At 39.5% G+C, this 14909-nt stretch overlaps 1 protein-coding gene across 1 annotated transcript in view; it reads left to right on the top strand.

Moving 5' to 3' along the window:
* MADD (MAP kinase activating death domain) overlaps nt 1-14909 on the top strand; it is a 2427721-nt gene that overhangs the window by 1147529 nt on the left and 1265283 nt on the right. The window contains exon 14 of the mRNA XM_044082094.1: nt 14207-14478. Coding sequence (XP_043938029.1) covers nt 14207-14478 — 272 coding nt within the window. The remainder of the gene's footprint in view (nt 1-14206; nt 14479-14909) is intronic.

Raw genomic sequence — 14909 nt, 5'->3', positions numbered from 1 at the left:
ATATAAAAACACATTTTTCGAGGTGGATTTAAAAACATGTACAATAAAATTGGGTTAATATAAATAGATTTAAGACAGTGTTCAGACAATCTTATGATTTTTATATTTATTATATATTTTTATGTTTTATATAGAGTTTAGGGCTTATATAATCCCACATAGAGTAAAATTCAAGTGGAACATTGAGCATGTGATTTAAGGAATTGTATTTAAAGTAACGCGGGAATGGTGTATTAGTATCTGAAGAAGTATGTTTAACAGACGAAAAGTGCTTTATACTGCACCGGATTTTATCGTTTACTTTGTTGTGGTTTATTGTGGCTGTGCTGTGTTGCCCTGTTTGCTGTTTATTTATTAAGCATTTTACTGTTGGTTCAATGTTGGAGCTGTTCCTGTGGCTATTCCGTTTGTTTTAGCAGTTCGTTTTTTGGTCTACTACTCTGCAGGTTAGCCATGGCACTGTGGAACACAGCCTTGAGTAACTAAGTGCATCTACAAGCTCAGTTCCTGCGAGGCAAATAAAATTCACTGGCAGATGCCTTAAGCAGAAATCTCCTCGACCCACATGAGTGGAAATTGGAGCCCAAAACCTTCAACCTTCTGATCCAGAGATGGAAGACACTGGAGGTGGACCTATTTGCCTCCCCAGAGAACCACCACTTGAGCAAATTTTGCTCCAGAAACCCTCACAGCAGAGCATCTTTCTACCTTGCCTCTTTATGGCCATTTCTAATGGCATTGGTATTTACTTTTTACTGGTAGTTTTCCCCACATTTACTAACCTCCTGTTTGGGGGCTCCTGACATTTGAGGCAAGAAAAACTGATGTAATGGCATCTGCTACCTGTTTTATACCTCCTGACGACCTGATGTCATGGAAGAAGCGACAGCATCTGAGACAGAAATCCTAAGACTCTGGTATTCCGGCTGACTGAGGGCTACCTGCAGGCAGGTAACCCGAGTGTGATGACTGCAACAGTGAATACACTCGAACATCTACATTTATGGTAAGTGTACACAACTTTGCTTTATAACCACTACAAGTCATTTCCAGGCAGTGTCGAGATGCATACTACCAGGGCTTTGGCTTAATCAGTGAATTTTATGGAAAGTGGTGGAGTCTAAAAGTATTCTAGAAGTAGTAACTTGATCCACTGTATATACTTTTAATAAGCAGTGCAAATTAGATTCCCTTTCCAGGTTTAGAGCAGCCTTTGCTAGTATGATTCTCCAGGACTCTCTCCCTTCGTCCTCCTGCCTGACGGTGCAAGTTACATTAGGTTGTCCATATAGCTGAGGACTGCAGCAGTGATCAAATAAAGAACCTAGTACAGTTGTGCAAGAAAATTAACATTAGATGTTCAAATAATCACTGCTACATTAGCCGCTCCTTCCCTCCCTCTCCTTATTTTTGCATAATTTTTGATGAGAGGATGAGAATTTCTGATTTTTATTTACTTAGCATTGACGTCTTTCAAGACTCTAGCCTCCCTCTCTCAGTTGACAAGAAAGCTCTGAAGGGCTTAGTGCCAGACTGTTGGCTTTCTTCAGCTCTGCTGGAGCTGCTAATGGTTTGCAAGTGTGGAAGTTGCTTTTAAGCTCTGGAAGCCAACCTGCTTTTGTATCCTTTGCAGGATATAACCCATATATCTAAGGCTACTGTAGCTGTGATTGTTTGAAAATCTACTGTTATGGTAAGTTTGCTTACACAACTGTACTTTGTTTCCCTGACTGAGAAAATCAGTCAAGGTAGTCAGAGCACTTCTCGGGTACCCCCCCCCCCACCCCAGGTGCTTCCAACCAAAAGTGTTCTAGTCATGTTACACTAGGAGGAGGCTCTAGGGCAGAAACAGGCAACATTGAAGGTTTCTGTTTTTCTGTCTCTCTCACACCTTGCCTTTCACTACTTGAGAGTCCCGCAGGACTAGCAGGGGATTTTTGCTGGAAGTAGGGAAGTCTGATCTTGTTTGGCCTGCTTAACTAAAAGGCACAGCAACCATCACCAGGGCATGCAGTTTAGAAAATGGTTGGATAGATGGGTAAATATGCAACAAATAAAACTGTTTGCATAAATAATTAAAACTAATACTAGCACTAATATTCCACAAGAAATTCATGTTAAATGGTGTGATGAGATGTACCCTAAGAACATCCTCGGTGTGCTATACATGCAGAGATATACAACAGAACAACAAAAGTAGCTGACTTTAAGTTAGAAACAAAAGTGGAATTTACCCTTCTCCCCTTGAACAATCCTGATTTTTAAACTAGATACATCTGGTAACAGGTCTTTCTCTACTTTTTTTTCCCCATGAGGATGGGTTTGGGGTGGGGGACTACATTTAGAAAAATTAATATGTTGCTTCATTCTGTGGCTGCTGTTATTTTTAAAACGTATCCTGAACCCAAGTTGAGAACGTGAGTAGAAATCTTTTTCCATGAAAGGAGACAGAACATCTGTCTGCTGAAATGCAGAAGACCAGTGTTGCCTGTACAAAACATCTGCAATCTTTTGTAGGAAATAGAATAATTTTTGTTAGTGTTAGCTTGCAAAGATCACAACCATTTCATGTTTACAGTAGAAGCTCTGAAAAAGTAAGCTAGAGATCGTATTTAAATTCCAAGGAAGAATGCAGTGATGACTTTTGTCATCCCCGTCTTCATAGATCAAGATCATATTGCTACTTCTACAAGTACCTTGCAAGTAGTTTTACCCAGTATTCCAGATGATGCATGAATGAAAGATGTGAATCAGGTAAATACCTAAATATTTAAAGGCAGGGAAGATGTCAAGTTGTGCACTTTAGTAAGCAAAGATCCCTCAGGATTGATGAACTATTGACAACCACAACCTTCATTTATGACATTATCCTTAGGTCATTCTACAACAGACAACATACTTGAACACTTTAAAGCGAACGTTTGTGTAATTGACAGCCCAGAATGTCAGAAAACGGAGTCCCGAAATATTTTGGTTGGCCAGCACTGACATATGTAACGTATTACGTCATGTAAGGTACTGCTAGCAGCGCCGAACGGTGCAGAAAGGGAGAATTTCCCTTTTCTGCACTGAAGTGCGGTCTCTGAGTTTGTATATATATATATGTAGGGGGTGCAGCGGGGCTTGCCTCCCTGATTGCAACGTTACAATATGTTTTTCAAGTTTGTTTTGTTACAATGTATTGGAAGTTGCTGTTGGTCTGTTTAGTGTTCTGTAGCACTTGGGAGGGGTAGGTGGCAAGCAAAACATTTCGAGATTTTGTTTTCAGATATTCTGGGCTGTCGGTTAAATATTCACTTAAAAGTGTTCGAGTATGTTGTACTCAACATTTTAAGCATTCGTTTATTTAAAATAGACCACAGTCTGTTAGCAAGGTCTTTGGTGAGCATGTATTTTGAGTCAAAAGAACAGGGTCATATACACACACACACACACATATATATGTGCATATATGTATATATATATATATATATATATATGTATATATATATGTATATATATATGTATATATATATATATATATATATATATATATATATATATATATATATATATATATATATATATATATATATATATATATATATATATATGTATATATATATATATATATATATATATATATATATATGTATATATATATATATGTATATATATATATATATATATATATATATATATATGTATATATATATATATATATATATATATATATATATATATATATATATATATATGTATATATATATATATATGTATATATATATATATATGTATATATATATATATATATATATATATATATATATATATATATATATATATATATATATATATACATGTATATATATATATATATATATATGTATATATATGTATATATATGTATATATATATATATATATATATGTATATATATATATATATATATATGTATATATATATATATATATGTATATATATATATATATATATGTATATATATATATATATATATATATGTATATATATATATATATATAATATATAGATATATATATATATACATATATATATATATATATATATATGTATATATATATATATATATATATGTATATATATATATATATGTATATATATATATATATATATATATATATATATATATATATGTATATATATATATATATATATATATATATATATATATATATATATATATATATGTATATATATATATATATATATGTATATATATATATATATATATATATATATATATATATATGTATATATGTATATATATATATATATATATATATATATATATATATATATATATATATATATGTATATATATATATATATATGTATATATAGATATATATATATATGTATATATATATATATATATATATGTATATATAGATATCTATATATGTATATATATATATATATATATATATATATATATAGTTAAGGGAGGTGGGGGGACACAGACCCCCACATTGGGGATGTGTAGCCCCCCACCTTGTTTGGTTTTATATTATAGTTCACCGAAAGCTTCAAAACAATACATTTTAAAGCATAGACATGCATACTTACAACACCAATGACTAACTCTTTCCAGAAGACCATATATACCCAAACTAAGTGGGGTGTTGTGCCCCCCACACCCCCTCTAACTGTATATACTAAATCCAGGATCGCACTACAGTGGGGAAAAGGGCATATACATTTTACTTGCCTAAGGGTTGGGAGAGTGGCCTAATGGTTGAGGTGTTTGCCTTACAAATGCAAGGTGCAGGGTTCGAGTCTCACGGGGTAATTGGCTAGGCTTAAAATGCCTCGCAAGGGCAGTTAGCTTAGTATTAACCTATGAACAGTACTCTACACAGTGCCAGTAATTCGCTGCAGTGAAATGTGTTTCGGTGAAGTGAGTTTTCAGTAATTTGAGCTTTCAACGATTTGGTCAGGGTGAACTGAAATTCAGTGAAATGAGCTTTCAGTGAAATAAAGTAGACCCATATGTATATATACGTATGTGTGCGCATATATATATATATATATATATATATATATATATATATATATATATATATATATATATATGTGTGTGTGTGTGTATAAAATAAAGTATTTGACATGGAAGCATTCCAGGTTAGATTATTTACAACATATTAAAAATAAAGGCTCAAGAATTGAACCTTGAGGAATACTCCTTTTGGTAACACCACACTATTAAAATCCTTTATTTTAACCATAAACAAGAAATCTGTTAAACTTCTATTACCTGTCTCCTTTCCCTGCTCTCATGCATCCCTGTGTGATTGGTTTACCAGATGTTCTTCATCTCACATTGCTGCAGTCCTTACACTTGGGTAGTCCGCTGTCCTCGGTCGGCCCGAATATCAAAGTATAAGCTGACGTCGGTCAAGGCGCATTTGACTGACATCAGGACGTCAGGGTACAAATGCGCATGACCGACGTCATATCCTCAGTCTTTTTTGCCGCATGGTCCGATGCAGAAGCAGCGTTGCAAGTGCCGTTCGGCGTTCTGAAATTTTTCGAATTCGGAGTTTCAGACCGAGTCAAAGTTGGCTAAGTACCCCGTTGGGGAATATTTTAGTTTTTTCTTGCCTCAGTGGTTTACCGGATGTCAGAAAAAGTGAATAACTGTATTTCTTGTGGGAAACAGATACCGCATAGAGATTATCATACTTTGTGTATTCCTTGTTTAGGGCCTGAGCACGACGTTGTTGGGTGTCGCTCTTGTGCTAGATTCAATAAGCGCACTATTAAGAGAAGGTTAGATTGTGCCAGGTTAGTCTTCGGGAAGCGGTGCAATTATAAAATGCCGTCGGATGCTCCGACGCCCGCTTCTTCGAAGAAGCGCAAGGACAAAGCAGCTAAGCCTAGGCTAGAAGAGCCGTCCGTACCGGATGCCGGTTCTTTAGAGGTGTCTGTGGAGCCGGTGGTTCCGCCGGTGGTTTCTCTGGAGTCCCAGGAAGAGACTTTGTTATTGCAGGATGTGGCCTCCCAGGAGGCAGGTCAGGCTGAAGGGGCTTCTCAGGTTACTGTACTCCCCTCCCTTCCTAGGGTGGTTAGGCCCTCTCCTTCTGTTCCCAAGGCTTCTCCCAGAGGCAGGCCAGGTTTAGCTTCAGTTGGTGTCACCCCTAGTTCTGCAGGATCTGTGCCCAAGAAGCATATGCTTAAAATGGCAGAAGATTTGATTACTTTGATTAGAGGTTCTTTGCCCCCTCCTGATAAGAGACCTAGGGTGGAACCTGAGCTAGGGAGTTTTGAGCAGCCTTCGGATGTTTCAGAGTCTTCGGCTGAAGACTTGCAGGAGTATTCTCCTTATTCTGATTCTGATGTGGATGATTCTACTCCTTCTGCTTCTCCTCCTGAGGATTTTTCTTTTTCAGAGACTCTTCATTCCATGAGGGAGCATTTTAAGTGGGAAGGTCAGGACTTCTCTGATTCCAGGAAAAGGCTTAGGGAATTTTTGTTTTTACCCCAGCATAGGCCTTTAGCTATACCTCCTGTTCTGGATGTTGTGGAAGATGTGTTTGCAGAGGCTTCTCTTAATCCTGATTCTTTGCCTCCTGCTCCTGTTAAACCGGATAGGTATTACAGGGTGCCTGAAGCTCATAAGTATCTTTTAAGAGTCCTAGGGCTGACCCAGAAACTGTTAGTCAGGGGCCTAAGGGTGTTAAGGCTTCTGTTGTCAAGAATCCGGTTCCTCCAGATAAAGAGGCCAGGGCTTTGGCTAGATGGGGAAAGAAAGTTTATACTTCTTCCACCCTAGCTATGAGGGCTTTGAATTGCCAGTTTCACATGTTGAAATACCAAAACTATCTACTTTCTCAATTGAAGTCCAAGGTAGATGCTCTGGCGGAAGGTATTGAGTGTAAAGAGTTACAAGATTTAGTACATGTTTCTGAACAGGTGGGTAAGCATTCTTTGCAATGTGGTTTTGATGCTGTACAGGCCTCGTCTAGGGTGGCTGCCACTGGGTCAGTTCTTCGCAGGCACGCCTGGCTGAGGGATCAGAATTTATCTGACCATGTTAAGACAAGGATTTTAGATGCTCCTTTACAATCTGATGTGTTGTTTGGTTCTCCTGTTGAGGCAGTCTTAAAGAAAATGGAAGACAAGGCTAAGTCTATGCAGACTGTTAAAGATTTTTTGCAGGTTCAGCCTCAAGTTTAGTAGAAATTGGCCTACCAAGGGATGGACGTATCCTTCTTATGATTCCCAGTCTAGGGGTAGATCTAGACGTGGTAGGGGCTGAGCTCAGGGCTCTTTCAGGCCTAGAACAGGGAGTTCACCTGCACAGTCTTTGGGTGAGGGCAGGGGTCAGTCCTTTCGTAAACAGACCCAATGACCTACCTTTTCAGCTGCCAGAGCCTTCTCGTCTGGCAGCACCTTTGGGAGGAAGGTTGGCACTTTTCAAGGAAAATTGGAGTTTAATTACCCAAGACAGATGGGTATTGGATATCATACACCACGGTTACAGGTTTTATTTCCATACCTTGCCTCCTTTCAAAGGCATGCCAGACGTTCCTCCTCAGCAAAGAATAGAGGCTCACAAACAAATTTCTTTGTTACTTCAAATAGGGGCCATACAGCCGGTCCCTATGCCAGAAGTGGGCCTAGGATTTTATTCTCGCCTGTTCCTAGTACCAAAGAAAGGGAACACGTGGAGACCAATTTTGGATTTATCTATCCTCAACACTTATCTGGACATTCCCAAGTTCAAAATGTTGACGTTACAACAGCTTTTACCTCTGCTGGGCAAAGATCATTGGATGGTAACTTTGGATCTCAAGGAGGCTTACCTTCATGTTCCTATCAGACTGAGTTGCAGGAAGTATCTGCGTTGGCTGGGACTTCTCATTATCAGTTCTCTGCATTGCCCTTTGGCTTATCTACTGCCCAGAGTGTTCACGAAAGTTCTGGCTCCAGTGATAGCTTTCCTCAGGCTAAAAGGAATACAGATCTATCCTTATTTGGACGATTGCCTGATTCTGGCTCAAGGAAGGGACGAGCTTCTTCATCATTTGGAATATGTGATAGCAGTGCTAAGATGCCTGGGGTATTCTGTGAACGAAATAAAGTCCAGTCTAGTACCCTCTCACGACATGTGCTTTCTGGGTGTAAGACTGAATACAGCATCCCAGATGGCCTTTTTGACCCCGGACAAACAAAAGAATCTTTCCCTTTACTTTCATCAATTGTCTCATCAGTCCAGGCTGACTGCAAGGACAGTCCTTCAAGCCTTGGGGTTCATGGCATCTTGTATTCTGGTGCTTCCCAATGCCAAACTGCATATGAGGAAGCTACAATGGTATCTCAAAAATGTATGGACACAGCACTGCCAGGATCTGGACACTGTCATTCAAATAATACCTTGCATTCAAAAGGAATTGTTGTGATGGGCTCAGGAATGTCACCTAAACAAGGGACTCTCTGTGACCCGGCCAGAGGCGAGTCAGATTCTAACGACAGATGCCTCAGACAAAGCTTGGGGAGCTCATCTGAATGGAAAGTGGATACAAGACAAGTGGCCTGCCAGACTGCAACATCTACATATCAACTTGAAGGAGATGTTAGCAGTCCAGTTTGCATTAATAGCTTTCAAGGATTTACTTCTTCCAGGGCAGGTGTTGATTCTAACAGACAACACAACTGTCATGTGGTACATCAACAAGCAAGGGGAACACATTCTTATCCTCTATGCAGGCAAGCAATGATTTTGTGGGAGACTGCTCTCAGTTTACAGCTAAATCTTCAGGCAAGGTTTCTGCCGGAGCACAGAACTCCTTAGCAGATGTGTTGAGCAGACTTAATTATGGATCCTCACGAGTGGAAATTGGATCCTCATGTATTTCAGAAATTGACAGTGTCATGGGGAACTCCAGACATAGATCTGTTCGCTTCTCCACTAAACCACCAGCTGCCAAAGTTTTGCACTAAAAAGGTTTCATCCCACAGCTTGGAAAGTGGATGCTCTTTCTTTCAATTGGAGCAATCTTCATGTGTATGCCTTTCCACCTCTGCCTCTCCTCCCAAAGGTACTACTAAAGGCCAGACAGGACAAGCCAAGGATGATTTTGATAGCTCCAGATTGGCCTCGACAGCATTGGTACCCATTACTGAGAAGTCTGGCACGGAGCCTCCATGGCCTTTGCCTTCGATTCCACACCTGTTGTCTCAGGAGGACAGTCATTTGCTCAATGTCAAGCTTCACTCTCTTCACCTAACAGCCTGGCATATTCTGTTTTGAACCATAGTGGGTCTCAACTTCCACAGCAAGTTTTGAATGTTATTTTGGAAGCTAGAAGGCCTAGTACAAGGAAAGTGTACGCAGATAAATGGAAGAGATTTTTCTTTTGGAGTACAGCAAAGGATTTTGATGTTTCTGAGCCTAATTTAAGTGTGGCTCTTCAATATCTTACTGAGTTACTGGACAAAGGTTTGTCCTTCTCTTCTATTAAGGTTCATGCTGCAGCAATTTCGGCTCACTATGATTGTGATCCACCATTGTTTTCTCATCCTTTGCTCAAGCAATTTCTTAGAGGGGCAAAGAATACAAGACCCCCACGTAGAGCTCCTACTCCTGCTTGGGATCTCAATTTTGTGTTGGAGAAACTCACTCTACAACCTTTTGAGCCTGCAGCTACTACCGAGTTGAAATATTTATCATGGAAAACTGCTTTTTTGTTAGCCATTACCTCTGCAAGAAGGGTTTCTGAATTGCAGGCCCTTATGGCGGTTGAGCCTTTCTTAATTTTCCATAAGGATAGGGTATCTTTACGTACTAATCCTTCCTTTATGCCTAAAGTGGTTTCTAGTGTGGCTTTAAACCAAACTATTCATTTGCCTACTTTTTATGCAAATCCCCAAAATAAAGGGGAAAAGATTTTGCACACTTTAGATGTACACAGGCAGTTGCGATATTATTTGGACAGAACTAAAGGGTTCAGGCAGTCTCAGCAGTTATTTGTTTCTTTTGCTTTGAGTTCTCAGGGCAAGCCTGTGTCAAAACAAACTATTTCTAAGTGGATTGGGTTTTGCATTGCTTTCTGTTATTCCCATCATGGCAAGGAGATTCCAGCTGGGATTAGGCCTCATTCCACTAGGGCTACTGCCACTCGACAGCTTTTTAAGGGGTGGCAACTAAAGATATTTTGGAGGCAGCTACTTGGAGTTCAGTGCATACTTTCTCTAGGCATTATCACCTTCCACTTTACTCTAAATCTAGGGCTGGTTTTGCCACTGCTATTTTGCAGGGCATTTTGGCAGCTCCTGCTTCTTTATAGTTTTGCCATCCTCCCTTACCTCTGCTTTGGGATTCTACCCAAGTGTAAGGACTGCAGCAATGTGAGATGAAGAACATAGTACAGTTTTGTACCTACCATAAATGTAGATGTTCGAAGATCCACATTGCTGCAGTCCAATTTACCCTCCCTCCTTCCCTCTGTAGTTAGAGGCGGTTGTGTGGGTTGGGTTGTCAATATGGTGTATATTGTATATATTGTACATATTATTAGTGCAAGGGTGGTTGGTTGGTTGTTTGCTGTCTTTTGGTTTTGACCTTTCTTTTTAGGGTCTTCTGACATCTGGGGCAAGAAAAGACTGAAGATATGACGTCGGTCATGCGCATTTGTACCCTGACGTCCTGATGTCAGTCAAATGCGCCTTGACCGACGTCAGCCTTATACTTTGATATTCGGGCCGACCGAGGACAGCGGACTACCCAAGTGTAAGGACTGCAGCAATGTGGATCTTCGAACATCTACATTTATGGTAGGTACAAAACTGTACTTTTCAGCTGGAATTACGTGGCAGAATTAAGGACTCTGGGAAGGTTGAAGAACTTCCTGAATTATAGGTTCATAGGTATATATTAAGCTTATGACCACCAGGGTCTTTATAAGCCTAGCTGTGCAACTCGTACCACTTATGTCCCCATGTAACATGGGCATCTGTTTTGAGGAGTATGTTAGGAGGTTGCTATGGGTTTATTATGTGGGAGGGTATGTTACTTAGTGAATATTTACTGTGGGCCTCTGTCTGTCAGAGACATTGGGGCCAGACAAGGGGTGAATTTTTGATTTGCCATCCAGTGGTCAAGGTTATGTTTGAATGGTGTTAAGGATGGATTCTGCTTCTTAGGATGGAGACCTTATTCCAGAATATGGAGATCCTTCAAGCCACACATCTGTCTCCGTGTGTTTTGTTTGTCACAAGTAAAGTAAATCCTTTGATCTATTGTTTCTAGTGCTGTTTGTTTGTTGGATGTACTGAGGGACCATCAAGGCTGGATCGGAGGATGCCTTGTATGTTAGGCATAGATCACCTGTCGGTAACCTGTAGGAGACTGAGATTAGAGATGGGTCTTTAAGGGGATCTGTATAGGACAGTGTATGAATTCTGTTGGTAAGGAACCTTGGTAGGCAAAGCTGTACTTGTATCAAGATTGTATCACCCTAGATGGGACTCAAACCCACATTCCCTGGTTTAGAAGGTTAGTGCCTTATCAGTTAAGCCACTGGCACGAAGGGGAACATATATAAAGGAAGTACTGAGTCTGCAGTTTTCAAAGCAGTCTTCTATCCACATCATCAGATTAGAACTTTTTGCAGTTTTTTCATCAGTTTCTCTCAGGATTTGGGGGGGTGGGGGTTGCTGTGGTAAGACCTTTATTTTTATTTAGCTGAAGGTTAGTTGCCTATATCTGTATTTTTTCGTGTGTGCAAACTTGCATTAATTTCTTATCTGAAAGATCCATTCCCATCTCAGTCTGTTCACTCAGAAATCAGATACACAACTTCAGTTAGTATGGGACAAAAGCTCGAAATCAAGATGACTATTTATTTATTCATTCATTCATTCATTCATTTATTTATTGATGTTTTCATTCTGGCAACTTTTCGTTTATTATTGGAAGAAAAACTTCTGTTAGCACACTATCTGAAACATAAACAAATTACTTATGTTGTTAATAGTATTTGTTTATGTTGATGGAAGGAAACCATTTTTGGCCCCTCTAGTGATGGTTTGACCATTGTATGCTTTGCAAGCGAAGCCCCCCCGCAGCTGCAATTTGTTCATTGCCCAGAGGAAGTACGGGTAAGCCTCTCCCTCTTTACAGTGTCATTCTTGGTGCATTGCTAAGTTATTTTGTACCTCCTTAAAGCTATTCCCTGGCAGCCTGGCATACACCATTAGTGTGGTTCCTCTATTATTTACTTTGCATGGATGCACACATCCAGGTGATATTGTAAACTGTATTGCTTGACATCCTGATGCTTTCGTCTGACCTCCTGTTCTAATATCATTGTTTTGGCACCATACACCACACCATTGGTATTCATCTCAGGATGGATGAACCAGTGTAGGCGGCTCACTTCCAGCCCTGCCCCTGGCAACTTCTCCTGCACCTGTATCACTGCTTGAAATCATATATCTTGGTCTTCATTATGGTTTTGTGCAGTACGTCACAGACTTGATGCAAGGAGAAGGCATTATTTTTTGATGGTGGGATGAAGGACGTAACTTCAAATTAGGGACTGTTTGTCTTTTTTTGTAGTGTAGTTATGAAGATCTGTGCATTTTTGTGCTGTAGGTTGATCTGACTTTGGAGGCAGTGGGCAAGTTTTGGGAGTTCTTGTTCTTATATCTCTAGCTTGGCATAATTCAGATTTTTCTATACATCTCCAGTTTGGCATAATTCATAATTTTCTGCATCATGTACAGCTCAAGGTGTGTGTACTTTGTAGGTTGCTCATGTCTTGAATCATGTACCAGAGTAGTAGGGTGTGTTCTTGCCCTGTACTGTTCTTTCCTACTACTCTGGAAGTTAAGGTGTCGACTCTGACATTCATTATAGGACTGTTGACCAAATTTATTGTTTAAACACCAAAACCATCAAATATGTATGGGTTTTTAAGGTTACTAGCCTTGACATGTATTGGTGTTGCCCCTCTTGACTGGGAAAGGAGCATAGTTTGAAGCACTATCCTAAGTATCGGTGCTTCAACACAGCATGCACACATGGCATATGGTTGTATGGAGGGAGAATGAAAGAAAGAAACTTAAAGCCTGCCTAACCTCTTTAAAGAATTTGGCTGTAGAAAGTGCTCAGTTTATTGTTGACCAGCAAGAGAGCCCTTCTCATGACACTGGGTCAGTGCTGAACTGGTAAAGAATATGAAAGAATTTAAAGTCTAAATTCAGACATCACAGTATTCTTTTACAGAGTCCGCATACCAGAAAGCCTTGTGCTCCTTGTATGTTGTGAGCTATCCCTCTGGGGCTAAACTCACCCGTCATCGGCCGGTGATGAATGGAGGACCAAAACTGCATCCATAATGACCATGGTGGGAGAAATGTCCCATGGTATCCACACTGACCATTTCCCATAGTTGAGCATTGAAAACATGACTGCATCCTGCCATTTTATGAGAGGCTAAAGGTCAGTGGTTACATTTTTCATCAGAGGCTCTATTTCCATTGCCTCCGAAGTCAAGGGAGTCTAGAGTGCAAAAGTTGAGAGCACTCACAGGTCATCCCAAGTCATATGTGGTACACAGGAGAGGTTAACATGTTGTGTGTGTGTCCTTTATTGTTCCAAGTGTGATAAGACTTATTTTAGTTGCTGTCAGGTACTGTGGAATTTGATTTCTGACCATATTTACTACAGCAACAAAATGACCCTAGACAACTGGGTTATCTTTATCCATTAAATATGTGATTGCAGTGTTTGTTCCATACATCAGCTGTTTAGCCAAGGAAAAGAAGCACAGAAGAGATGACATGGCCTAAGTGTGGTGAGGTTTGGGAAGAAAATTGTGTATAGGAGCCTTTGTACATTCAGCACAGTAGTCTAATGGAATAAAAAGCATGGCTTTGTAATTTGTTTCTTTTATGCATTAGAGAGAGAGGGAGACTGGCAACTTCACTGCACAGTATCACACTATGTAATCTAGTGAAAGGCAGAAAATTGTAAATTCTTTGAGAAAACTATAGAAGTTCTTAATATGGATTGCCATTCTACAAGGTGTGTTATTTAAAATGAACTTTTGATTAGCATAATACAGAAGATGTAGAACCCAATGAAGCAGTTTTGTTGGCCTTATATGGAGAAAGTACCATGAAAACTGTGACGTGTAGATAAAACTTATATATATATTTTTTTCTGATTGGTCATCAGGAATCGGTGGATTCCACAGAGGTCGAAGACAAAGTAATGAGTGGATTCCAGAATCATGTGCCTCCACTCCCTCTTCAGAACTTTACAAAAGTGAGTCTTGAGCAACATGGGAGTGACAGTGCTTCTTCAACTGACAGCTTGGGGAAGAAACGTGAATATGACAACCCCTACTTTGAGCCACAGTATGGCTTCCCTGCGGAAGAGGAGGTGGAGGAAGAGGAGCAAGAAGAAAGCTACACACCTAGGTTTAATCAGAACATAAACGGTACCAGGTAAAGGATTTCAAATGCCAGCTTTTTTAAAAAGTACAATTCTATTGAAGTAAGTGGTCCATATGTCTACAAGTGAGAGCAAGTGTATGTTAGTACATTTTTTATCACTAGTTTGAACAAGACTGAGTCCTGAATTAACAGGTCTAACACAGGGCTGTCATACAGAATACAATGAGAGTTTATTTCCCCCTCTCCGAAGAGCGCCTTTAGATGTTCCTGCACAGTCCATCTGAGAAATGAACACACAAAAATATAGAGATTGATAACAGGAAGTGAATGTAAATGGAAGCTGTTTCTCATAGATTGTCATCTATAGGGCTTTAGACCAGATAGTTTTACACTGGAGGACATTGGTGCATCAGAATTTCTGCACCATTCCGTACTCCAGAGGTGAGACTGTGTGGTTGATTTCCATTATCTGACTTTCTTCT

Source organism: Protopterus annectens, chromosome 9.part0 (assembly GCF_019279795.1).
Source record: "Protopterus annectens isolate FY-2018-M chromosome 9.part0, PAN1.0, whole genome shotgun sequence".
Lineage (NCBI taxonomy): Eukaryota > Metazoa > Chordata > Ceratodontiformes > Protopteridae > Protopterus > Protopterus annectens.
Note: the sequence above shows the minus strand (reverse complement) of the source record. Positions and strands in the feature narration are given on the sequence as shown.